General features: G+C 47.1%; 1 protein-coding gene across 2 annotated transcripts in view; it reads right to left on the reverse strand.

The window, feature by feature from the left end:
* The window catches only part of CGNL1 (cingulin like 1), a 77,963-nt gene that overhangs the window by 21,730 nt on the left and 28,459 nt on the right, over window positions 1–27,774 (reverse strand). The window contains exons 2-10 of one of the 2 annotated variants that reach the window (XM_079953184.1): window positions 24,614–26,223; window positions 23,996–24,090; window positions 23,561–23,654; window positions 21,577–21,678; window positions 20,354–20,502; window positions 19,379–19,514; window positions 17,690–17,902; window positions 3,837–4,043; window positions 1,061–1,165 (exon numbers count right to left, since the gene is read on the reverse strand). In XM_079953184.1, the coding sequence (XP_079809310.1) occupies window positions 1,061–1,165; window positions 3,837–4,043; window positions 17,690–17,902; window positions 19,379–19,514; window positions 20,354–20,502; window positions 21,577–21,678; window positions 23,561–23,654; window positions 23,996–24,090; window positions 24,614–26,203 (2,691 nt within the window). In that variant the 5' untranslated portion in view covers window positions 26,204–26,223. The remainder of the gene's footprint in view (window positions 1–1,060; window positions 1,166–3,836; window positions 4,044–17,689; window positions 17,903–19,378; window positions 19,515–20,353; window positions 20,503–21,576; window positions 21,679–23,560; window positions 23,655–23,995; window positions 24,091–24,613; window positions 26,224–27,774) is intronic. The other variant, XM_079953183.1, reaches the window with a different exon arrangement.

Consider the following 27,774-nt stretch of genomic DNA (forward strand, 5'->3'; position numbering starts at 1 on the left):
TAAGCCGCTTCTGGCAAACCAGAGCAGCGCACAGAAATGCCATTTATCTTCCCGCCGGAGCGGTACCTATTTATCTACTTGCACTTTGACGTGCTTTTGAACTGCTAGGTTGGCAGGAGCAGGGACCGAGCAACGGGAGCTCACCCCGTCACGGGGATTTGAACCACTGACCTTCCGATCGGCAAGTCCTAGGCTCTGTGGTTTAACCCACAGTGCCACCCGCATCCTTTAAAGGTAAAGGTAAAGGGACCCCTGACTATTAGGTCCAGTCGTGGCAGACTCTGGGGTTGAGGTGCTCATCTACCTTGCTATAAAAGGGAGTTCTTATAGCTGAAAAGTTTCACACCAGGATTTAAATAGGAGAAGAGGGTGCAAAGAGGAGCATGATCCTTGAATTCTCCTGAAGAAAAAGAGCCTAGCAGACAATGTAGCACTTAACCAGAATACAATATGATGTTAAAAGCTACCACTGTGTTTTTCTCTCTGTGTGTGTTTTTTTAAACTAAATCTGCCAGCCCTGCTCCATTCCAAAACACTCCTGCAGCCCCATGAGTCCATCTTTCACAGGTCATTTAACTTCACCATTTGTTTACAAATCCTTGAAAAACAACCAACACCAACTCAGATCAGACGGAGATGAAGGCTGCATGGCAAAAGCATTAAGTGCTGGAGAATAAAAACTGCATGTTCTGCTTGTAGCCCACACTACCAATGAGATAAAGTTGGAGCAGTGGCGGCAACAGATCCAGCCCGTTTCCAAGTCCCCTGAACCAGCAGTTCTGTTGATCTGCTGCTCACCGTTCCATGAGAAGCATGCCAGCTTCGTGGGAAGAAAATGACAGCTTAGAATGCTGCAAAGCAAGTCGAAGGGATACAAAAACTTAGAAGGCAAAAGACGATGCTGATGTTCAACAACAGTGGCAGGAAAGCATTGCTGCTGGTGACACCACCAGGGACACCAGTAAAGGCCAGAGGACATGGAAGCCCAAAGGCTCTGCCGGGAAGGCAAAAGGGGACGGAGCAGGCCTGATGCAAGTCTGGGAGTCAGATTTTCCTTTACCTGTGCATCCTCCAGCTGGGCTTCCAGAGAGGTTTTGGCCAGTGCCAGCCCCTGCCTTTCCTCTGCCAGACGTGCCAGGGCCTCTTCCAAGCGCTGCTTCTCTTTCTGCCATAAAAGACAAGGTTATCTTTGAAAAAACGGAGGAAGCATTCTCCCCACGGTGTCTCTCCCAAAGATACAACATTTCAAACTTCTGCCCATTTTGGAACTCCAAAACTCCTGCTCCCGTACAATGAGTCTACATATTCACCTAGCTTGGCTCTCTTTCTTGTGGCACCAATTCTGCTTTTTTTTTTTTTTAACCCAGCTCCTCAAACCAAGTGAAGGCAGCCCTGTTTAGGGAAGCTTTTAATGTTTGGCGCACTATTGTATTTTTTTTTTATGCTTCTTTTTTTATTAAAGAGTTTCTTGTTTTACAGAAGTATGTGTAATGTCTCATATTTTTTCCATGTAACATTTTTACAAATCAGTTTCATTTGTTGAGACATTAGGGGGGGAGATGGGTGAGGGTGGGGTCAGGTGGCGATGTTTCTACTATGCTTAATGTATGTAGGGTTTGGTGTCAGCGTTGCTTGTGCTGTTCACTTCTGTTCCTTTGGTATTGAGAGAGGTTGGGGTTGGCCTAGGATGTGGTTGTTTGTTTGTGACTGGCTGTGGTGATCTTTGTTTTCGTGCGTGAGTGGGGTGGATGGGTGTTCTGGATCAGGTTAGCCATACTGATTTGTATGCTGTTGGTGGATTATTGTCATTGTCTTGTTGGGCTGAGTATGTGATGAAGGGGAGCCATACCGGGGTGAAGGCGTCTTCTTCTGTTTGTCCCCGTGTCAGTTTCAGTTTATTGGTTAATTTTTCTAGTAGGGCTGTTTGTATTTCAATATTTTGTTGGAAGCCACCCAGAGTGGCTGGGGAAACCCAGCCAGATGGGTGGGTATAAATAATAAGTTGTTGTAGTAGTTGTTGTTGTAGTAGTAGTAGTAGTAGTTGTGTGGGCTTAGGGCCTCCCCACCCTCCCTGCATGCCCCATGAGGGTCAAGGGATTGCTTTCTGAACCCTGCTATTGCAGCTGCACGCGGAGCTGCCTGATACCAAGTCACGCCATTGGTCCACCTAGCTTAATACTGTTTACACAGGCCAGCAGAGGCTCTCCGGGGTCCCTAGCCCCACCTGGAGATGTCAGCAGAGATCGAGCTGAGGATCATCTGCATGCAGAGCTACAGCCCTTCCCCATTTATCTCACTCACATCCTTTGAAACCCTCCCTTGACACCCCCTGCCCCAGCAGTAAAGTGGGAGGGCGGGGGTTAAAGGCACCAAATATTTGGAATTTTTCTATGAGAAGTTTTCCTGATGGTGGTGATGTCATCTGAGTGATGGGCAGATTTTTTCATTTGCCCAGGCAGCCCAACATGATGACTAAGTAGTTTTAGAGTTTTCATGCCCTTTCTTGGTTATGGTCCACTACTTTTGTTACTTTGCTTTCATTCCATGGTGTCCTTTGGGCGGTTCACAATTTAAAAATCAAATGAATTTATTATTACGGCCACAGACCGATTCCGGCTCACTTACAATATCAGGAAAATCATAAAACACAACAGGAATACATTGAATTGCAATTGGGTATGACAGTGACAATTTAGATATAGTGGCAGTTAAAAATATATATTAAATCTTGATCACTAAAATATAACCTAAAATTGTTATTTAAAACCTTAATCACTTTGGTAGTACAGCTTATTCCCTAAGTTTTATGGCAGTCGCACAGAATTTGGCCACCCTTAGCATGATCTCTAGATCCTTGTCCTCTACCAGGAGTTTTAGGCATTGAAGTTCAGACCCATTTGGAGATTTCTGTATAACAGGAGTGATAAATACCAAGCGTATATCCCCGTAGAAACAAAATCAAATAAATATACAATCCACAATACTTTAAAAAACCTGAGTGTGATATTCAACTAAGTTTCACTCAGGGCAAACCCACTGAAATTAATGGGCCTAACTTAGTTATGTTCAGTGGGTCTACAATGAGTAAAAGGTGAATCTCACCCAATGTTTGTTTGTGTGTGTGTGTGTGTGTGTGTGTGTGTGTGTGTGAAGGCAATAGCAGCACAAAGTTAATTTTAAAGTGTGTATCTTCAAGGGTGATTTTAGTTATTATGATTGTGTTGGCATGATTACTGTGTTCAACCTGACAATCTTATGCAGAAGGGTGACTTCTGTACAGTATTTACAAAATAAAGCAAATAAAAAAAGAAACCATCTTGTTCGGACTTCACCTTCCTCACTCTGCCCAGCCCCTTGTTACAAGGCCCGCAAGCCATACTGGCTGGGGCTGATGGGAGTTGTAGTCTGAAACATCTAGAGGCTCCAGACCGGCAAAGGTCACCCTAAACCCTTCCACTTGTGCCTTTGTTACAGCTGAGCATTCAAAGCCACAGGTTTCTTTTGGTTTCTAAACATGTTGGCTGTGGCTAAGCAGTGGATTAGTGGATTTGAATGATGGGCAGATTTTTTCGTTTGCCCAAGCAGCACAACACGATGACTAGGTAGTTTTAGTGTTTTTAGTGGGGTTTAGATACTAAAAAACATATCTGTTATAAAACAACTAAAAAAAGGAGTAAAAAAAAAATCAGGTAAGGAGGGGTGGGAAGTCAAGAAGAAACTCTGGATGTTAAAAAAATTGTATATGATGATAAATGCTTTGAAACATTTTTGGAGATTTAATAAATAGGATATAAAAAGCCACACATGCTGGCTGTGGGTTGTGCATCAATGCTCACCTCGTAGCTCTTTATTATTTCCTCCCTTTTCCCTCCTTCTCCTCTCATGCTCTCCAGCTCCTGCTGGAGTTCTTTGCTTTGCTTCTCCAGCTCTGCAATGGCTCCTTCCAACTCCTGGCTCTGCTCCACCATCTTGGCCACTTGAACTTCTGCCGTCCTCTGCATCTTCTCGGCCGCAGCCTTGGCACTGGACAGGGAGCCCATTTTCTAGGAACACAACACATGACGTGGCTCAGAAGACGGCAGCTCGGAGAAGTCAGGCCACATGATTTTGGTCTGGGATGTACAGTAAGAAAGTTGCTGCTCGGTGCTCACCACACACAGACACACAGACACACACACGGTGTATAGCATGTGCCTCCATTGGAAAGTCACACTGGCTTGTATCTGAAGAGATGGGCAACACTGGCCTGCAGCTCTTTTGAACCTCAAAGTATGTGGCTTCATGCCCAGCTGCCTTTACTTCACGGGGTTGTAAATGGAGACTGGAGGGGGCAGAATTGCTCTGGATTTAAAGTGGCAGAAGCCAAAGTCCTGCTCGCTGATGAATTTAGATGGTCTGACCAATTTGCTCAAAAAAGAGGCAACTTAAGCATTTGCGAGTGGGGAGGAGAGGATATGCTGGGTCATTACAAAGTAGAAATCAGGAAGCTGTTGAACCCTCTCAGCAGGTTGCTGGCAGAGGATCCATCTGTTGCCTGCTGGACTTTGTTGATGTATTTGCTTAACACGCGGGCTTGGAGTTAGCAGATGGCCAAGGAGGGTGTCCTGAGCCTTTAAACGCAATTCCATCTTAACAAACACTGTTACAGAAGATCCTCCACCAGCAGATCTGCATCAGCAGAAACTCAGACTAGGCAGATATGAACCAGCAGAGTCCATGCTTCCCCCCTGGGATTCATCATTTGAACCATCTGCCATGGAGAAAGAGGAGACCACCCCATGACATATCTTAGAGAATCAGCATCAAAGCAGGAATGCCGTGAACAGGGAGAGGCAGTGAAGGAAGTGGCTTTGGGGCTCACACAGTCTGTCTTCTAAATACAGTGGTACCTCGGGTTAAGAACTTAATTCGTTCCGGAGGTCCGTTCTTAACCTGAAACTGTTCTTAACCTGAAGCACCACTTTAGCTAATGGGGCCTCCTGCTTTCGCCGCGCCGCCGGAACACGATTTCTGTTCTCACCCTGAAACAAAGTTCTTAACCTGAACAAAGTTCTTAACCTGAAGCACTCTATAAACAAAGTTCTTAACCTGAAGCACTCTATGATTTTATGATTCTCTCAGGTTAGAATAGACTCTGGGTTCTTGCCAGCATCTGAAGAAGTGTGCATGCACACGAAAGCTCATACCAAGAACTAACTTAGTTGGTCTTTAAGGTGCTACTGGAAGGAATTTTTGTTTGTTTGTTTTGACTATGGCAGACCAACACGGCTACCTATCTGTAACTGGCACTATTTCTGGGTTAGCGGAGTCTGTAACCTGAAGCGTATGTAACCCGAGGTACCACTGTATATGGTTTCTCTTCTCAACTGTGGTTTGCTGCAAGTCTACTAGGAAGAATATACCAGAGGGCAACAGCTTTGGACATCACTGGATCCCACAGTGTGGAAAGGCAGAATTTAACAGGAATAGTTCAATGGACAGCACTAAAACAGCTTCCCTGGCCATTCTCTCTAACCAAAAACACACAATGGACACTGGGAATGGAGCTGGGGTTGAAGAACTGGAATTAATCGACAGGTATAATGGCTCTCCTTCCTTGGTTTTTTAGCAGATGCTTTAGGTGAGATTCCTGCATTGAGGGGTTGGACTAGATGACCCTCATAGTCCCTTCCAACTCTATGATTTTATGATTCTCTCAGGTTAGAATAGACTCTGGGTTCTTGCCAGCATCTGATGCAAGGGCCTGTCCCACTGGCTTGGCTAGCACCACTGGCCATTTGACTCCTCCCTTCCCAGAACTGTTCCCATTGCCAGCCTGCCACTCCATCATCTAATACTTTCTAAGAGTTGCTACACAGATTTGCCTATTTTGCTTTTCTCCTCCTCATTCCTTTTCCCCACTGTAATGTGCCTATCAGATTGAATATAATTTGTTTAAATTGCATGATTTGTTAGAAAGGCTGTAGCTAGCAGATAGCGAGCAAGATAGACAGATCAGGTAGGTCTGCCTCTGCTGTGGCTGCACAGGTTTGTTCCAAGTTCTCACAAAGGAGAGCCGAGAGTTTTCTGCTCATTAGCAAACACTCCAGAGAGGGGCCTGCCTTTCCTTTGGCCTCACGCTGAAAGGACCTGCTGAGCCGCAGAGCTCAGTGAATGCAATGCTAAGGTCTCTCATAACCCTCCAAGTGCTGGTCACACCCACGTTTAGAGACAACTCGAGTGCAACTTCCAGCACCATCAACCTGGCGCACACGCTCTTGTCATGCGGGCAGCATGGCTTTACAGCTCCCATGTGGTAGTGGGAGAAACGGGAGGAAAGAAATAACTCTCAGAGGGGCTTTCACAAGGTTCTTTGGACGTGCATTCTGCCATGTGGCTCCATACAAAGATGCCGGTGGCAGTTTTCTAGCCAGACTACAGAGAAGGCAAAGGCCATTGGGAGAAGTTGGCACAGAGATGGTATTGGAAGCACCAGTCTTTCCAAACTCTGTCTTACTTTCTATGGAGCATTTTAAATTGGATTAATTGAAACAGAGCAGAGAAGGGGTGTGTGTGTGTGTGTGTGTGTGTGAGAGAGAGAGAGAGAGAGAGAGAGAGAGAGATCTCCATCCCCAACATCCTTTGCACAAAACTGAACCCTTTTGGATAGGGAATGACTTTGGGCTGCTGCCTGCTCTCCCTAATGTTTATCAGCTCCTCGATGCCAATTCCTCTGCCCCTTTCGGCTCCCCAGAGCTCACCAGTAAAGAGCCATGCTATGAGAACCTATTCCAAGGATTTCTGCTCCCCCCCCATGTTATTTAGAATCACGAGGCTGGCAGGAAGGGGGGGAAGGGGGCGTACGAGTAAAAGCTGTTGAAGGCTACCCAAAGCTGTGTGACCGGCACTTAGTCACCAACCGCCACAGGTCCCCAACAACCTTGGCAGCTATGCAAAGGTTACACTTTCGCTCAAATGAGCTGCCCTTTAACCAGCTCTCCCATGCATTGCGGTACAAAATGTTTTAAAGAGGGATTTGTCCCACTGCCACCATCCTGTCATCCTCGGACCAAGCACTGCTAAAGGAATCCCATTATGCACATGAAAGTGAAAGCTGAGGGAGATTATGTTGTTCATAGCTCAAGACTGAATGGCGGGGATGCGGGGATGTGATATTTCAAATTAATACTTTGCAACTGTGCATTAACCAACTCCTCACTGATCACCCTCAATATCTGCTGCTTATTATAGGGTTTAAAACAAGAAATCCATAGAGGTGATCTAGTCTTCACTTCAAACAATATCTCTACCCAAGCTTTCCATTTAAAAAAGAAGTTAACTGTACAAGCAAAGAAAGAATATGAGGGAAATATGGAATAAGGAGGAAAATGCAGCACAGCAGAGTCCTGTGCTAAAAACCAGGAGAGGTACGGTAATAGCTGAATACAGAATCATTGTTAACAGGGCACCTCCCTCAAACAGTCTTTCTCGCAGTAGCCTCAATGGAACAGGATAGGCCTCATTCTGAGGACGTCCCATAGTTCTGGCACCAAGACATGTCTTATGTGTCCACCCACAGGACCTCAGGTGGTGGGAGAGAGAGAAGGAAGGGCCTCTGATGTCCATTGAAGAGTCCAGGTAGAAAATTTGTGGGTGGAGACAGTCTCAGGATTGGACCAATAAAGATGTTACAGAACTGGAGGATTATCGTGCTGCAGCTAATACGCTGGCAGCTGCCATTTCAGTCTTACGTTTCACACTAGACAGATAAGACACCTCCTGCTCTATACAGTGGTACCTCTGGTTGCGAACAGGATCTGTTCCGGAGGCCCATTCACAACATGAAAAGAGCGTAACCCGCAGCTGCATGTCTGCGCACACGCGGGTTGCAATTTGCCGCTTCTGTGCATGACATCATTTTGTGCATCTGCGCATGCGCAAGCGGTGAAACCCAGAACTAACCCTTTCCGGTACTTCCGGGTCACCGTGGGATGTAACCTGAAAGAACGTAACATGAAGCAGATGTAACATGAGGTATGACTGTATATCAAAGGACTACAGGATTTTATAATGCTATCTCTTTCCAAATGTATCACCTATTACAGTACATGGACTCTCCTTGAAAGATCTGGTCAATGTATATGGAAACTGCCTCCTAAGGATCCCAACAGCCTCAATCTGGTCTGTGCACCTGCCTCATCTCCCACGGCTGGAAGAAATGTGGGCTGCATGAGGTAACTGCTAGGTGGATTTGTAGCTGGCTGGTTGAGTACTCATTGTTGGTTCCTCGTCATCCTCGGGAAAAGTGACACAGGGTTCTGTCCTGGGCCCGTTGTAGTTCAATGTCTTTATAAAAATGGGCTGACATAAAGGAGTTCCTAAGAAGGATAGGATAGGGTGGCGCTGTGGGTTAAACCCCAGAGCCTAGGACTTGCCGAGACGGGGTGAGCTCCATTGCTCGGTCCCTGCTCCTGCCAACCTAGCAGTTCGAAAGCACGTCAAAGTGCAAGTAGATAAATAGGTACCGCTCTGGCGGGAAGGTAAACGGCGTTTCCTTGCACTGCTCTGGTTCGCCAGAAGCGGCTTAGTCATGCTTGCCACATGACCCGGAAGCTGTACGCCAGCTCCCTTGGCCAATAAAGCGAGATGAGCGCCACAACCAGAGAGTCGGCCACAACTGGACCTAATGGTCAGGGGTCCCTTTACCTTTACCTTTAAGGAGGATAGAGTTTGCGGCTGCAACTCTGTGTCATAACTCATGTACTCCTTGGATGCCCATTTTATAATGATCTTAGAAACAATTACATCTACCCATTTGTTAAGATCGCAGAAGGGAGGGACGTCTCTTGCAAAGACTTGATTTTTGTTGTCTGATGTAGAGAGATATATATCCTTTAGAACAATTTTTTTGCCAAAGCTTTACAAATTCGTGTAATAAAATTTAAATGAGGAATAGGAAATCATTTATCCTCTAAAGGTCAGGAAACAGAAATGTAAGCCGCTATAAGCAGCAGTATTCTTGTTATTATTATTTTTATGTGTGTAATGTAAACACAATAAACTGAACTGAACGTCTTTATGACTTGGATGAAGGAACTGAGGGGATGCTCATCAAATCTGCAGATGACACCAAACTGGGAGGGTGCCCCGGGATGTGAGTGAAAGTCACGCACTAGCAGGGCGGCAGGTGCCATTAGCGAAAGTGCGCCTCATGTTATGAGCGGTTTTGGGTTGAGAACGGACCTCCGGAACGAATTAAGTTTGTAACTGGTGATACCACTGTAGAAGTAACTCCAGAAGTAACTCTATTAAATATCTTCCATGACAACAATGCAAACGTACACAACAAGGAACTCATAAGTCACTTACTCTCAGCAGCTAGAAACATCATAAGTAGACCCTGGAAAGACCTATCAGGAGCAAACATAGACCATTGGAACCAAAATGTATGGGAAACCGCCCTACTGGAGAACTTAGCCAACATACTTAAACTAGCACGGGGACAAGCAAAGGAAGACGCCTTCATCCCAGTGTGATTCCTCTTCATCACATACACAGCACAACAAGACAATGACCTACCCCCCACAACAACATACAAACCAATATGGCTAACCTGACCAAACAACCACCCCCACATATAAACAAGCCACACTGCAACCAACTGAATGCAACCAACCAAACTCTAGACCCTCCAACCCCTTGCAATGCCAATGAAGAGAAATATATAACTATTGGACCTACCCATCTCTTCCCCCAAGCGTAAGATGTCTATGACATTAGTGTCTCATACTGAACCTTAAGGAACTGTGAAAAAGACTCTATGAATCAAAAGTGGAGGTGCTATATGTACTTTCCCTTGTGTATTTGTCAATTTTGTAAAACAAGAACATCTTCAGTAAAAACTAATGGAAAAAAAGAAATAGCACAATTTTTTGAAACAAAAGCAGATTATACTTTAAAAGAGATTTAATGGTTTGTTTATTTATTTAATGGTCCTGAAAGCCTCAAAAGTGCTGCTACTAATCCCAAATCTAGGCTAAGAAAAGATTCAGCTGCTGGAGTGAAGCAGGGGGAGCATCTCTGATTTGTGGTGTGGCCAGATCCTGGGGGTCTCACTTGAACGGTGTTCCGTACCTGAGAAACAGATAGCTTCTGGATCTGCCCAAAAGCACTGTTATTTCCTAACAACTTGGGTTACGTATAACAAGAATTGCACATGGGGGAAGCACTGTGTAAGGAACACCATATCCTCTCCCTACTCAAACACACAGAAATACACAGCCTTGGGATACAGCAGCAGCCAGGTTAAGCCAGGCTGACAACACTGATTTGTTCCAGATGCCCCCAAACTAACAGTAGAGTGTTTAAAGGCTACACAAAGTTTGGAGTTAGATGCCTGTGCTGGACTAACCTTGTTTTACTGTAATCCCACCCCACCCCCACCACACTCTGCCCTCCTTCATTTGTGATTCACAGCGGCTCCCCCAAGGGTTAAAACGTGATTACTTGATTTAACACAAAGCACAGAATACAAGCCACAGAACCGGCTGTGCAAGATTCCTGCAGGCAAAGGCCAAAATCACCTGCTCACTTATCCAGATAGGCTGAGAATATCTCAAGAACCTAGGTGGAAAAAACCCACTTAAAAAAGAGCCTTCAGTGGCCGGCCGGCCTGGCCTTGAACCTGAGCTCTTCACTTCTGAGACTAATTCCTTGCAACACTCTGTGTGTGCCAAGAAGGCATGGGAGGGGGGCGCATGACCTGGCTGGTTTGCCACAACAAGAGCAGCGCACTGCACTGGTTTGAAGGGTGGGTTTCTTTTAGCACAGCCAACGGCAAGTGGCAATTTTGTTAGGCTTGGTTGCATAGGGCTAAATGCAGCAAGTATTTCTTAGGAAGGCATCTGGGACGACACAACCTCCCACCCCAGGAGCTGATGCCAATCTGTACAGAAGTCAGCCAGCAGTACACTGAGAAGGAGAAGATGGGGAGGTGGGAAACCCCCAGGCCAAATGCTGGCTCAGCCACAAACTTGTCAGGCTGCCTGTGGCAAATTGCTGCCCTTTCAATCCCAGTGCCATTGGTGCCACACTAGAGGGCAGAGGCTTTGGGCCCCACACGACAGGAAGGCTCTGAACACCGCAGGGCTGGCTTGCCACATTGAGGTGTCAGCCAAGCACAAGACATTGTCCTCTAAAGAGAGAACCCCTCATAAGACCAGAGCCTTAAATTACTGCACTGCACCCCTGCTCAGCCCCCACCCACTCCATCTGCAAAATGGAGATAAAAATGACCAGGTTGATGCGTCTGCTGAAGCTGGTGCCCTCCAGATTTATCAGACTACAATTCCCATCATCCACGATCACTGGCTATGTTGGCTAGGGTCAATGGGAGTTGTAGTCCAACAACATCTGGAGGGCACCAGCTTGGCAGGTCAACTTCAAATTTTCTCCTACATGTGCTTCTACTTTGGTGACCTGGGGGTTAAGAAAGAGAAGAGCCTCATTAGTGGTGGCCCCCCCGTTAAACTCCCTTTTTTACAAATGTATACCCAGCACTTTTGCTGCCCCTAGGGAAAGTGCCTGGCCTATTCATCCTTTAATTACTCAATTCAGCTGTTATTTTTAAGTAACAATGTTGTCTTGCTTCCATTTTAATAGTTTGCTACTGTTTTAATCCTTCTGCTAGAAATATTTTAACAAAATACATAAACATAAAGTGTACACGAGAAGCACACAGGGCAGAACTAGGCATTTCTGACCACCTGGGCCTATAGCCAAAGCCAGCTTCCCAGCATCTCCTCACCCCCCCCCCCCCATTCCAGGTCCACTACATAAAAGGTACCATGGATGGTGGAACTGCAGAAGAAGCCCACAAGACTCCCTAGTGGAGGGCAATATTTGCCGGGGCACCAATTCTGCAGTGCAGCCTCAGAGGCACATGCTGCTCAAATGGGCTAGCACAGCAACCAGAAAGCTATCCACTTTGACGACTAAAACAGATCCAAGTCTCTCCAATACAAATTCTTCCTCTCCTGCTTCCAAAATGCCGCTTTCCAATGTGTCAGAAGCACAAACCTAGCTGCTACTGCACCCTCACCTCAAGTGCACAAATCAATCTGGGCAGATCTGCAAGATGGCTCAAAAATTGACTCCCTTGGGAGGTTTTGGACTCTCCTTCATGGGGAGGTTTTTAAGCAGAGGCTGGATGGCCATCTGTCATGGATGTATAGCTGAGATTGCTGCATTGCAGGGGGTTGGACTAGATGACCCTTGGGGTCCCAACTCTGTAATTCTATGATTCTGTTGCTAAAGTACAGCTAAGTCCTTGCACCTCAGGAGGCCCATTTAACTACACAGCTAAGTGTGACTCACAACATTCCCTTCATGTCAGAAGGAAGCCAAGTTCAAAGCAGATTTTCAGTTTCTGGTCATCTTGGATGGGCCCAAGAGTTGCCCTGCAATCCTGCTGATGAATTTACAGAAAAGACTTAGTGCTGAATGTGGAATAAGCTGGTTATCTTAACTGGATATAAGAATATCACCGTCTGGACAGTTTAAAAAACAAGCATATTGTGGGTTGGGAAAACAACCCCTGCCCCACAGGTCAAGCCAGCAGTCTGGCCATACAACAGCAGTTTAGAGAGTTTGCTTAGCTTAAAGACAGTGGGACGAAAAACTGCATCAACAAACGAAGGTGGAAAATAAGGCTGGATTTTGTTTGTTTTGCTTTAACTCTCAAAGCAGTTCTTATAGTAAATAACCTTTCCTCCTTTGGGTCAAAAGATAACTGGACACAATGCTGAAGGAGACCCAGTGACTTATCTTCCAACACCTCAGTTGTGACCCACCTAAGTTATAGGTCAACTCCCTTCCAGGGATACAGTGAAGTGATGCAGTAGCCCCAAGATAATGGATCTGAATTCTGACTCTCTGTACTAAAATCCTAGAAGGAATTGGGTGCGTACATCGCCTGAGAGATTATTGTATACTTAGCCTAATTATCAAAAGACATGCTAATAACAGACAGTGGGGGCTGGATTAACCCATTTTACCTTGGTAGTTTATCACTCAGAATTAGGGTTTAGTTGAAAGGAAGATCATTGGGCTTCCTTCTGAAGGCTTCTAATCTAACATTTGAACTCTAAATTGAAGGCTTCTCCATTTGGGATGCCATTAAAAGCTGAAAACTGGGAGACAGGCAAGTCTGACTCATTAGACATTTCCACCAGTGGCAGGAGGCTTCTGTAGCACAGAATAGCTTTAGGGAGACTTCAACAGGTAAAATCTCCATGTAATCACGATCTGTGTTAATTCCAGAAGAGGCAACATGGGCATAAAAATTCCTTGGGTTAGCTCAGCTCCTGTCACTCATTTCAAAGTCCCCACCTCATTTTCTGACTTGGCAACAAAACTTGGCCTGACACAAAACTTTTGGAGATAACACGTGTGCTGGAATTACAGCTTTTCTGGATTTCAGAAATTTCCCCACCCAAGTGGGGGGAATGTGTGCAACGTCAAACACTACTTTTGCCTCAGCTCCATGCCACCGTCTTCACGCTTTGCCTATAAATATGAAAAAAATGAATACCTCTAGCATGGGCTTGCTGTGGGAGCGAACCATCCCAGTGGCAGCCTGCTCATCACTTGAGGGGCTACAACAACATGTGATGGTTTGTCTGTGTTATGGACCATCACCACAGACCAAGCGTCACAGGCAGACTGTTCACATCGCCTGACATTGGAAAATGAGCCTTTGGTGCAATCCGTCCACATCTCGGCTGGAAGACCTGCTCCCTGCCTTGCAGGCCTTTTCCACCTGCCATGGGAGGCTGACGCCTTGACTATCTCCAGCTACCAAAGCTGAGGTGGCTGAACAGTTGGGGAATTGTTTGGGAGGGGATTGTTGCTGTTATTAGTGCCCTAATTGTTTAAAATGTTTTAATTGTTTCTAACTGCTTTTTAACTTGTGTGTTTTTTAATTTGGGGATGTTGTTGTTTTAAATCAAGGGACATAAGACGTCCCTGGGAAGAGAGGAGCTGGGGAGAGCAGGGGCAACTGGAAACTGGTATATTTAGCAGTACATCCAGCCTCTGGGTATGGAGGGTCCGATGAAGCCACAACTAGCTTTCTCTTTGTCCATGAATTTGCCTAATCTCCTTTAGTCATTGCTAGATGCTGCAGCTATTGAGTGATGCCTTGCTCTGTGTGAACCAAAGTGCAGTTTGAGTAAAAAGAGGATTCCAGAGCCTTGTTCCTGGGTTAATAACAGAGTGTGTCACTCCTATCTTTGATTACCACGTACAGTTCACGCTAAACAAGCCACTTCATTCACAGCATAAACACAGCCTAACGTGGCTACGAGCAGCCAGAGCAGGAAAAGGATTAACCTATCAACAAGTGGTTATTTCAGGGCTGTGTTATCCTCTTAGCCGTACATTGCTTCTGCCACACTCTGTTTGCTCGGCTCTCCAGCACAGCCAAGGTCATACCAATCGAGTAGAAGATTAACTCGCGTTCCCAGCAATGGCCTGGGTCTCGCTAGACGGGTGGATTGTTTTCCCTCAGGGCCTCAACCTGTGGACTTGTTAGGCTTTAAACAGGGAAACCCCGAAGCTCCCGCCCTACCGATATAGGTTTCCCTGTTTCAGATGTGACACCATCAGACAGAAGTATTCTGCTTGCTTCTAGATAGCCTTAGGAAAAGAGCGAGACTAGACTGCAGCAGAACTGAGCCAAGCTTTGAGAACTAAGGCAGTGCGGCATGTATTACACTGGATACCAGGGGCAGCATGAAAACGTTTTGGTGCCCAAGACAGACCATCTCACTTCTTAAATCAACTACTGTTCAACACAGAGCACTGGGAAATTCTCCTGCACGAGCCCCACTGAAATGAATATGCAAGAGTACAGCCAAGCTCTTTTTCCATCTCTTGTTCATGTCAGTGGGCTTGTGCTAAAGAACTTCCTGATGGGCTGGGCCCAATCTCTCTCTGCGCCCCTTCATAGCACCAAAAATTCAGCAGCAGAGGGAAGTCGCTTCGCATGGCCTCTGGCCAGGAAGTGCCACATTGTGCTATGCGCTGCTGCTTCGTGGGGCCTTTATGGCTGTAATTAGTGCTGCAGCCAAGTAGATAAGAAAATGATTTTTAAAAACCCAAACACAGAAAGGCAAACAGATGATTCAGTTCAAATAAATAGAAATAACAGAACAGCAGAAGATTTTGACACCTCTGCCAAACAGTAAGCTGGTTATATAAAGTTCGGTTAGGCCAAAAGAATTAACATGGGAGGGTTTTAACAAAGTGTCTCAAATGAAACTTCCAGATATAAATAATGTCAGCTTGACAAACAATAAGAACCACATGATTACCCTTCTGTGCAGAATGATGGGCTTTTTAACCACATGGTGTGTGTGTGTTTTTAACTGCTAATATAAACATATATTTGCCAGATCTTTCAGCCAATTATTGACAATCAAGCAGAACATCCCATTGGGATATGCAGTTATCTGTATTCAGGGGTTTCTCTGCAGCAGCAACTTGACTACAGAATTCCCTCGCACTAGAGGTGTGATCAGCACTGATCAGGCCTTCAGGTACCAAGTTAAAATGTCCTTCTTCAAGCAGACTTGCTCTTGGTGGAACTGATCAGTCTCAGATCAGCTTTTGGAATCCAGGCAGATTATGCCTGCTGCTGTATTTTGTCTCATTCTTTTAAACTGCTCTTTTACTCTTCCATTCATAGTTTAAATGTTACTCATTTTGTAAATTGACCTGGAATTTGTTTGAATGAAGGATGGTTTAGAAATGCAAGAAATAAACAACAAAACATCTAAAGGAACTCCTTTTACTTCCAATACCCACCCACCCACAAGGCAGATTTAAGTAGGCTTGAGTAGGAGAACTGCTCAGTTCTGATAAGTCACCATTTTCACCACGCAACCAGAAAAATCAAGTGAAATCATTATGCAAAAAGCAGGGACAGTCAACAATACTAGCTGTGCCCAACCTGGTGCTCTCCAGCTGTTTCCAAATACCCACCAGCTTCAGCCAGTGCAACTGTATAATGCTGGGGCTGATGAAAGTTGCAGTTCACAACAGCTAAAGGGCACCAGCCTGGGGACATGGGAGCTATGTAATGCACAAAGAATACATCAGAGAGGTAGAATGCTGGGAAGGGACGCAGTGAAGGGCCAACCCTCTGCCCCCTCACCAATATAAGCATGACAGAGCAGGGGGGGTGGCTGTGGAAGCCACAGGAAAAGGGTCAAATTGGCAGCAGAACTGGCTCCTTCCCACCAGCTCTTGCTACTGAAGATTGCTGGTGAAATTTACCCAAAACATTGGTGGCCTATGCCTAAGCCACAGGCAGGAAGCAAACGAATGCTGCCCATGTTAACATATCTGATTGTTATTACTGCAATATGATATTCACAATGGAAAATGTGGTCTGGTCAGATTAAAAACTGAATGAATCTAGCACACTCAAGATTAAAGGGACTGACCGGGGAGGGGAAGGATGACGGCATCAGAGCCTTTGAGTTTCCACAAAGTGTTTAAAGGGATAATCTGTGCCTTGCAGGCTTTGTCTAATGACTTGCCAAGACCATTAAATAGATTTTTACATGTGCATGGACTCAGCTTCACAAGGATGCTCTGTGGAGGCCAAAGAAGTTCTGCTACAGGATGCAGGTTGGCTTTTACATTCTGAACATGCAGCAAGTAAACAGAGCAAAGTATCTGAAATGGGAGGCAAATGTTTATTCCATTTTGTCCAGTTGGCCAGGAAGCAACAAGCGAATGGTTTATATGTGCCATTCAGTATGGCAAAGTAGGGGGGACAGGCAAATGTGGCCCCCATTTGGGCTACAATCCACCAGGATGTATGAAGCTGCTTCATTCCCAGGGCTGGGAATACATTTTGACACCTTAGGTTCCCCCTTTACAAACAGAGAAGTCCCTGTGATGGGCACTTAAATCTTATATCAAAGCGGGCAATAGCACAGTACCCTTCACTGCACCAGCAGAGGGCAGCAGGCAAGTGGGGGGGGTGCACAGTTCTGTCCTCTCTGAGCTCCTCAACAACAGCTACAGGAACCAAAAAAAATCCTGGGCCAGCACAAATCTTCCACCAAAGGAGGAGGGAAGAACATGAGACCAGCCTTCCACCATGCCACTTAATTTCTCCAGCTAGCTGAGTCCAGTCTCCCAAGTGCCAGCGCTTTCCAGGTTCCCTGGGATTGAACCTTATGCATGCAACTCGGGGGCTCTGCCTCTGGGCTCTGATCCTCCCCCCTCCAGAAGGGCTTATGGGACCCCAAAAAGGACCTAAGGCAGGACAGGAAAGCATCCCATACTTGCCAGGAGATCGTCTTGCTCCATTTCAAAGGCCTTCTTCACTCCTCCCCACCAGTCTGCATCCTCCTCCTGCGTCTGAACCCCAATTTTCTACCCCTGCTTCCCCAGTTCCTATTAAGGGAAGTGGAGGTACAGGGAAATGCCTTGGGCTTCTGAGCACTAAATTAGGGAGCTGTCTGAGACCATGGGCAGTCGCCTCTGTTCTGACTGCAACTGCTCCTGGGCTGGGTTAGTCCCCTGCTAGCTGCTAGCTAGTCCCTGCTCCAACAAACCAGTTGTTCACCTCCAGAGTCTCCCAATGAACAACAGCCTTGGTTGAATGTTAAGTCTGGCTCTGCACCACACTAACCTCTGTAACTTCTTCCAAACTCTCTCTCAGGGTCTGGAGTTCCTGGCTATGTTGCTCTTTGAGCTGGTCTATCTCCTGGTCGTGGCTGGACACTTCTTCCTTCAGGGCCCCCTTCAGGGCTGTCAGTTCACGCTCTCGCTTCCTCAGGATGTCTTCCTGCTGTTCTTTGACCCTCAGGATGGCCTGAAGATCCTGCTTCAGCTGCATTAGCTCCTGCACCAATAAAAAAAAGAAGAGACTTGCAGCCAGCACTGCTTAAAAAGAGAGGTCAAAAGCACTGAGAGCAGAAGGGTCATTTCCAAGGCCCTCAGAAACTCAGCACCAAGTCCTAGCTTGAAGAGTCACCTGAAACTGTTGGTGCTCAGGCCGCAGAGTCCTCTTCAGCCACAGAAGAGGATATAAGTGTAGAGCATCAGCAGGGCTGGCCCACCCATGAGGCAAGGTGAGGCGAATGCCTCAGGCAGCAGGATCCACAGGTCCAGCCTTCAAGAAATGCACCATCTGCCACTGCCACACAGTGGCAATGATGGTGCACTTATTAGAGGCCAAATCTGCCTCCTCAGCAGTAAACACCCCCCCCATACCACCTCTACAGCAACCTCTCAGCAAATAGGAGGTGCTGCTGGTCTCCTCCCATCCCTAGAGACGAAATGGCAGGGGCTGTCCTCTGTGGACTCTGCACCCGCCCAGCCTGATTCAGAGTGGGCCTCTTTCCTCCCCAATGTGGCCTTTGAGTCCCACTTCAACTGTTGGGCTAGGTCAATTTGATACCCCCGCCTGTTCTCGATGTAGATTTTCAGGTGGTGAAGTGGGACAGGCCACCACCCCGAGCCTCAGCCTCAGGCAGCAAGAACTCTCTGGGTGGACCAGGCTTGGTACAGAGCCCAGGAGCCCAGATTTCCTCCCTTTGCCCAAACAGATGCACTTTTGGCTTTGGCTCAAATCCATCTCCTTACCCAACTCCAGCTCAGGGCACGATGAGATGAAACACAGTCTTCTGAAGATTTTGTAACCTTAACACAGGCTCAAAAGGCCTTGAATATGACTGTAGCAGCAGGCAGAGGCTGCAGGAAGGAGAGTGCTTAACCATTCTCGCAACCCAAATCACCCCAGCTGTTTCTCGCTTTGCAGAGGAGAAGAAGAAGAGGAGTTTGGATTTGATATCCTGCTTTATCACTACCCGAAGGAGTCTCAAAGCGGCTAACATTCTCCTTTCCCTTCCTCCCCCACAACAAACACTCTGTGAGGTGAGTGGGGCTGAGAGACTTCAGAGAAGCGTGACTGGCCCAAGGTCACCCAGCAGCTGCATGTGGAGGAGCGGGGAAGCGAACCCGGTTCCCCAGATTACGAGTCCACCGCTCTTAACCACTACACCACGCTGGCTCCACACAGAGGAAAAAGATACTGGGGACGAGAATTCCCCTCTCCACCTGTCCTATGGGATGAAAAGCAGTGTCTCACTGCTTGGTCAGTGATCAGGAAAAAGTTGATATCTTCCAACATCCCTTCTTGTTTGGCCCTTAAACTGAACCCTTTGCTGTGGTGCCACCAATTCACCTCAGGGACCTTGGACAGGAGAACTCTTCCCGCAGGCCTGGACTACCACAGTGGCTGCTGGTTCCTGCCCCTTCTTCCAAAAAGAACCACGGCCCCTCCCCCAGGTCGTATTTTGCCTCCCTCACGACTTACCCCAAGGAGCATCTCCCTCTCGCCATCCTCAGCGTGCTTCGCGTTGTCCAGCTCGTCGTGCATCTCAGACAGTTGGTCCTGCAAGTCCCGGATCTCTGTCTGCTGTTGCTCCTGCTCCATTTTCACTTGAAAAAGCCTCCATAAGGGAAACGGAATCATGTTTTCTACCTATATTTGGCCATGTATTGTTTCATGTATATATGAGGAGGGCCAAAGGGGCCCCCTCCTTTCAGGTAATGGCAAATGGAAAATTGGGGCCTTCATGGTGCTGGCGACCTCCCAACCTCTTGCCTTGGGAACTCCCTCCCCAAGAAGACGCTCTCAGCCAACTCTCTCCAGAGTCACAGGAAAAGGTTCAAGGCTGGTTTATCTGGGAGAGTTTCTGGTGAGAACAGAGGGAAACCGAAGGCACTGGTGTAGTTTGGGGGGAGTGGGGGGGCAGCTCCTACATACACATAGCGATGGAGAAATGCCTCAGCCACAGTTTTGGCAGTAAGAGAAAAACATCTGGTGAAACCAAACTGTGTTTCTGGGATGTTTTCCTCTGTTCTGGCCACTCCCTTTTTTATCATTTCTGGAAAAGAATTGCAGTCAGTGCTCAGCTTCTCCCTTTGCCCTTATCCCTGACCATTGGCCGTGCTAGTTGGGGTTCCTGGCAACATCTCCCCCCTCCCAGGTTCCCCACTCCTGGCGCAGAGCAGAGGCAGGCAGGGAGAGCAGCAAGAGAGCCGCAAAGAAGCCAAGTCTAGAGGGTGGCTTTTGAGGGAAATGGACTGAAACCGTAAAGGGGCATGAACATTGTGCCCCTAAGCCAGGATCCCTATCAGGCTCCTGATGGAAGGCTGCAAAGGAGGGAGGGAGATTAAGATGGGATCTGTGGGCTGAGGGGGTGATTCCCAAGAGGGCGGACAATCACGCCCCACTGTTCACCCCAGCAGGCAGGCAGGCAGGCAAGACCTCCTGCACAAAACTCACTCTTCAAGGTGCTGCCTGAGGTCTTTCTCGCTCTCCTCCAGCTGCTTCCGGAAGGTGTCTTTATCTTCTATGGTCTTTTCCAGCTGCTGCTGGAGCACTCGCAACTCTGCCTTCACTGCATCTCTTTCATCTGTAATGTTCTGTTGGTTCTGCAAACAGGAACACAGAACACAGAAACACAGGATGGTGGAAAGAGGCTGGGGCGGGCCCTTTTTGGAAAGAATGCTGCATTTTTAAGAAAAGGGGCAGGCAATACATTGAGTTACTATAAGAAGAGGTGCCCCCATTTTTAAATAGTAACTTTGCAGAAATTCACTGTGCCCAGCAGCTGGGCTCAACACCAGCAGCAGCTCTAGTTACAGGGCGCGGGGCCACATCCACAGCCAGCCCCCACCAGCTTAGGCAGCTTCTGTATTCTGAGAGGCCCTTGGTCCAACTAGGCCAGCACTGGCTCTCAGGCAGACAGGGTGCTACCTGGCCCAGGGTGGAGAAATATTACCAGATTTTTTTTTCAATGAATCTGGCTGAGTGGCAACAGGGAGTCAGTAGTGGGGATGGTGAGGCAAAAGACCCTGGGCCCAAGCAAACATGCATATTGTACAAAGGTGCAAAGCCCTTCTTTTGCACCCTGTGAAACATAAATGCGCAGAGTTTTTTAAAAAACTGGGCAACAGCGCGCCGCCCACCCATGATTCCCAAGTCTCCCCTGATCTCCTGCCCCCTTCCCCCTTTGTTTTGACAGATCAGGGGAGGCTTAGGTGTCACGGGCAGACAGCCGTTGCCCAGGAGGGGCCAGCCTGGTAGTTCAGTTGGCTCTGGCTGGCTTCAGGAGCTGTTTGCTGCCATGGCGCAGGAAATATGGCGGGCGCCATGGCAGCAAGGAGCTCCTGAAGCCAGCCAGAGCTAACTGCACTAACAGGCTAGCTCTGGAGGCTGTTGAGACTGTGGCTGCCACATTTCTCAGGGACAGATTTGCAAATCTGGGGACATTCTGGGGACAAAATTTGTCCGGGGACAGATTTGCAGAACCGGGGATGTCTGGTAACCCTAGCCTAGGCCCACCCAACGTAGAACTATGGGCTCCCCAAAGAAGGGCACTCTGATGCAAAGGTGAAGCTGCCCTGGGCTTTCTGCCCATGCAAACAATTTTGCTTCTCCCTGAGAAAGCAGAGCAATGTGCAGTGCACAGCACTGGTGCAACAACAGGGTGGATGGGGACCTACCTTGACTTCCAAATCCAGCCTCCTCTGTAGATCAGAAACCTCCTTTTCCAGCTCCTTTGTCTGTTCCATCAACGCCTTGACTGAAGCAGACGTATCAGAGGCCTACAGTCAAAGAACACATGCTTGCTCTGAAAAATCTATAGATTGTTTTGTTCTAAAAGAGCCATCTAAAGCCAATGTCTCAGTTTAGAGCAGGTCTGATTATCCCACACTGTCCCTGAAGGAGCATCACTGTACTACATCTAAATAATGTATTGTGGGGGGGGGGGCAAATTGTCCTTTGTGTGCACCACAGAGAAGGGCCAACTCACATTGGTGCTACCTACAATTCCTAGGTAAGCCCACTGGGTCCAACTCAGAGCCAGTGTGGTGTAATGGTTAGAGCACTGGGCAACGACCTGGGAGATGCAGGTTCAAATCCTGACTCAACCATGAAGCTGAGTGACCTTGAGCCAGTCATCATTTCTCAGCATAACCTATCTCACAGGGTTGTTGTGAGGACAAAACAGGGAGGGCAAGAACCATGTACATCATCTTGAACTCCTTGGAGGAAAAGGTGGTATATAAATTAAGCAAATGAATAAGCAAACAAGGAGCCACTTTGCCAAGGGACCCCCTCAGGCCGAAGCTGACCCTCTTAAACTAGGCCTGAAATGAAATTGACCATTTGGTTTTGCTTTTGTTTTCACCAGCAGATTTTACTCATTTTCCATCCAGGTTCTGAATCCGTTGCAAGAGCTAAACTCGGGGGATCTCACTGAACAACATCTCAAGGACCCCACGTGGGCCCAGCCCTAGTCCTAATGATCAAAGGGAGGAGCTTCCCGTGAAGTGTAGGAGGGTTCAGTCATGACTGAGGCTGAAGTTCAGCTCAAAAGGATTTATTGAAGCACCAGGAACAACCTAAGAAGGGCAAAGCAACTATATTTCTGGAGGCCTGGGCCACACCCACTCTCAACGTGATTGGCTGTCTAAGCCTCCCAAGCAGCGAATCGTAACTCAGAGCTTAAGAGCCAATGCCAGTAGCCCAAACCCTAATGCTACGTGATTGGATAGCATGTATTGAATCAGAACGCAGGGGCTCAGGATCCTTAGTCCAGACTCGAGCTCAGGTGAACATAGACCACTGAATACATAACATCACCCCTCCCCCGTTTCACCGCACAGCATCCCTTTTCATCTTCACCGCTGAGTACCAATCAGCAGAAGGATTTCCTGTATTAATATCATACTTAACATAAGGCAGGATCACATGTGAATGGACCTTTGGATCATGTTTTTACTTCAATGGAGTTCAGCCTAAATCTGAAACTAACATTTGAACCTGATGGTGCTCAGCTAACCATTGAGATCTACATAAAACAAAGAACAGGCATAAAAGTGTGTGTAACAGTTACAAAGCACAGCTTGCCAGCTTAACAGTGCGCCAACAGACTTATGAAGCTTGGCATGGTCTGAAGCTTCGTTATTCTCTGGAGTTTACATGCTGAAAAAGGACAGAAATCCAAATACATAGCAGAATCCCTGCCAAGTTACTAGATCTTATAGAGTGAGGAGGAATTCAGACTGTCACTCTTTTGCAAGATGGATGCACATTCCAGAACTTTAGATTTGCTCAGTTAAAGTAGATTAAATTGCTCTGTCACCCTAGCATGAAAAATCCACTTTAAAAAAAAGAAATGGACTTTGTAGTTTGAAAGTAACAGGAAAATGCATGGAAACATGAAGAGATATTTAAGGGGAAGGAATGCAAACACCCTGCAAGTAAATCAGGATGAATGCAGGATGAACACTCATTGCCATCTAACCGCCCTGTAAACAAATCAGAGCAATAAAGACTGGAAGCAAATCAGAGTGGGTGCTCAAGCGTCAGGGTTGCCCAGAGGAGCCCTAATCTTTTTTTGTCACACAACAAGGTGAGGGATGTGGATAAACACAAGAAAGTTGAAGAGAGAGACAATCTTGTTTTCCTCGTGTACTTTACCTGTGAGTTCCCTGCTGCTCTGGACTTTAGAGTCTGGATTTTCTCAAATACCAAATTGACTTTCCTCTTCGTTGCATCATCATTTTCGCTGCTTCTGAAATATGAACAAACGCCAGCCAGCAAGGCAATGACTGAGATGTCTCACAGTCACCTGAAAGCCCTCAATTCCTTCAGTGACCATCTTATGAAAAGACACTCAGACACAGATGTTAGTAGGTTAAGATCAGAGTGGAATTTTACCTCCTGATAGTAAATCAGAGATGCCTAGCTAGACCTCAAGGTTGCTTTAAGGACTGAAAATCAGGGGGGGTAGGGTGCGTAATGTATTAATTGGAGATAGCCACCATATCAGTCCCAAATATCAAATATTCATCTGCTCAAGTCCTCAATCTAATGCCATTTCCACAAGCTACATGTTTGTGCAAGCCCACTAACCCTTCCTTGAGATAGTTGTAGAGAATCTGCTTAGCTGTTTCCTCGTTGCTTTGCTGTGCAAGTTCCTGTTGGCCCTTCAGCAGATCAGGAGTGACCTGGAATGACAAAGCCAGGTATCAGTCATATCCCTTGCAATGAAAGACTTCAGCTTCAGACAGAACAGCCTCTGTGCCACAAGCAGGGTGAGCCCAAAACAGTGCTATAGGGTGGTCTGAGAGGGGTGCAGCAGGAATATTTGCAAAGAGGATTTGCAAATGACTGCCTTGATGCCAAAGTCAGGAGGGGAAATGGACTTCTGTGTCCAGAGAGCTCTGTTTATTTGATACTTTGCCTTCAAAAAGGTAATGGCTCAAAATCCAAAAATGTGAATTATTCCTAAATATGTCCTAACTTGCCATCACCACTCCGCACTACCTCCCTAGAGCATGGAAGCTACTTAGCTGAACTCCCCCTTTCTGTCTCTCTAAGTTTTCCATTCAACAACCTCACCTCCGAGTGGCTGAGGCCACAAGGTGCAGGGATAACCAGCTATTTCATTCATATGTCCAAAATTGCATTTCTGTAGCACAGCATCCTGTTACTGGATCATGTCAACAGATCACACTCCGGCAAACATACCTGAGCAGCTGAAGCAGAAGCAAATGTTTTCACAGGCAGTTTCGGAGTCGCAAGACGGTTTGGTAACAAAAGAGTGGAAGTCACCATTTTATTTTCACTTTTCTTGGTCTGGCCTGGAAGTGTGGATGATTTATAAGCCGAACTCTCGCTGACTATTTTACTTTGCTTGTGATATTGCAAAGAGTTGAAATGCTTGCTGGGAGAATCTCTTGCTGCTGCTGTTGCTGCTGCCTGGAGTTTGCCCACAGACCGAGGAGAAACTTGATCCCCAAAAGACACTGACTTCTGATCTGGAGAGAACACCTTCTGAAGGCAAACTTTAGAGGGCTGTAGTAAATGCTTGGACGACGTTGCTGAACTTTGACTAAATTCATCTGAACAACTGGAATTCACCTTGAGCCCGCAGGGAAGGGCACTGTCAACGCTCCTTGACCGCTTACGGTCGTCTGGGTGAATCCTGCTCCTGATTCCCAGCCTGCCTCTTCTCTGAGGACCCATCTTCCGGTCAAACTTTTCAATGAGCTGATCAACTGCAGGAATTGAACCAGTGTCAATATCGCGACCAGTCCCAGGCAAAAATGGGATATACCTTCTGTTTTCATGCCTGTTTACATTGTCAGCATAGATGGCATACTCTTGGTCATCAAGGAAGAACTTGTACAGGGAAGCAACAGAAGTTGGGGTAGTTGATGATGATGACGACCGCCGTGAGCCATTCAGGACTGATCCTGCTGAATCTTGCCTGCGGAAAGGAAGGAGATCAGGTCTGCATTTCCTTGTTTCCTGATAGGTGGGCGGACTTATAGCAGATGGAGATCCATCACTAGAAGAACGTGATCCATGCATTCCATTGGGCGTGTCAACGACGCTGGGGCATTCCGATTCCTGCTTGCTTTGATCTGCCCCTACTGCAGGCATGGTCAAATTCACAGTTTTTGGTTTGGGCTTGGCCAGTTCTACACACTGGAGGGTCATTTTATCTAATGAAGCAACCTTCAGTGGTGAGCTCCAAGGCTTGCTGTCTGGTTTCTCTTCATCTGCAAGAGATTTGGATTTACTGGATGGGGGAGCCACAAAGCCTTCCAAATTCAGGAGGTTCTTTTCAGGATCATAGGGCTGCAGAAGCTCAGGATGCCTCTGGAAGTTCAACAGACTGGGTGACTGGGCGAACCCAGCCTTGAAATGCAAGGTGCTGCTCTCTCCCTCATCCACACTGGCCTGCAGGCTTTTAAATTTATGTGGCAATGTGCTGTAAGTTCCCAAACACTGTCTTTCTTCACCAGTTTTCTTCCCCAGTTCAGGAGCAGAACTGGAGTCCAGCACTGACCTATCAAGTGTCTCGGTTGCAACCTGTGGGCCGTTTGCAGGTGCTACATGACTGTCAGGCAAACATCCCTCTGCATTGTTGAGCACAATGTATGGATGCCCATCAATCCCTTGGACCCGGATGCTGACTCCGTAGGACCCATCCTTTGCATTCAGTGCACTCTTTGCCTTTGGAGGCACATTGCTTGCAAGCTTGAAGTGGATCCCGCAGTCCTGCTGCTGCTGCTGCTGCATGTGCCTGAAGCTGCCCACATAGGACTCCATTGTTCACATGGGTTTAAGCACTGCAAAGAGGAAAGAAACAGATACGTGAGTAGAGGAAATGAGCCACTTTCATCTTCATCATACCCTGGCATTTTCATCAAGTCCCTGGCATTTTCTTCACTGACATATGGGGCTGATCCAAGACAATTGGGCATCTGCAGAGGAAAATCCAAAATGCATCCACCACATACAGTGGTTAAAAGGGAGTTCAGTCCTTGAACAGAAATGGGCTGGAGTGGGAAGTGAGAAGAACAAGGCTGGCCGATCTCCTCAAGCAGGGAGTTCCAAAGGGCAACATGAGGATTGCCCAACCTTCATTGGCCTGAGTGCTGCCTTCATCCTTGGCTAAACCTCCAAGGGCTGGATGCTGGCAGTGGGTATAACCACCCCACAGCCTCTCTCACAAACTCTTAAAGGCGCACACAGCTTCCTCATCTCAGGAATTCTAATGCATACTTTGTGATCCATGCATGTCAGCTGAGTGGTGGACCCCTTCTCTGCTCAGCAAATAATCAATCCGAGGACCCAGGAGGGAGAATTTTTCACTCTGCATCATCAGGGCACTAGCCTTTGCCTACCTCACTGTGATGCCATTACTACAACAACAACAACAACAACAACAACATTATTATTTGCCAGTGCTGCCAAAATTAATAGAGTCTTGATGGGTCAGAATAAATGGGTGCTGGATCAGGTTTCCAGACTGTGGGTTAGTCACTTCTGGAGAATACCATGAGTGCAAAGGCCACTGGCCTAACCTGAGAAGGGCCTCCCCAGGTGGACTCTCAGTCTGTGGAGGGAACATGTTGAGAGAGAAAGTCCCCTCAGATGCCCTAGGCCCAGATCCTCTTCCCAGCTTCCAAACGCCCCACTTCCTCCCTTCTTCATGAAGAAGCAAGCCCAAACCAAACCATACAGAGAGTCCACTCATGTTTCCAAGCTGAAAGCTCCTTCCCTAAGTTAGGTAATGCTGCCTTCACCAACCTAGCTTTAGCCCATCAACTTTACGTATGATGAAAAGGTTTAGCCATCCACACATGCAAACCTGCTGCACTTCTCAAGTAATATAAGCCCGAAAGAAGGATCCCACTTCCTGTTGGATGTGCACTTGCAGCCTTATTCCATTTTGCCATGAACACATTCTAGAGCTCCATGAACAAAAGTTGGCTGTTCCGCTTCTTCTAGTTGGTGACCTCCTAACTCTGCATCCCAAGCCAGACAGGAGTGTCAGCTGGCCATGAAAGGAAGGCTGTAGCAACTAGGTGTGGCACAAAATGGTAAAAGGCCCTTCTTGTAGCCAATGTGCTTCTGTAGCACCATGCATGCCTCATTTCTTGGCACTTGATCAGAGACCACCTTGGGGCAAGAGTGGCCAAAGGGCAACTCAACATTTTGCCCATATCAGAAGGGTAAGGAACCAGGACACAGCTGCTGCTTGCCAACAGTTGTCTCTGAGAAGACCATGTGGCCATGCTCAGAGCACTCAGAGCAGAACACGCCAAGCTGCAGAATCATGCCCTGCCCCAGCTGCAGAATGCAGAAACTCAAAAATGCACAGACATTGAGCAGAA

The sequence above is a fragment of the Podarcis cretensis genome (genome assembly GCF_951804945.1).
Source record: "Podarcis cretensis genome assembly, chromosome: 14".
NCBI classification, from domain to species: Eukaryota; Metazoa; Chordata; class Lepidosauria; order Squamata; family Lacertidae; genus Podarcis; species Podarcis cretensis.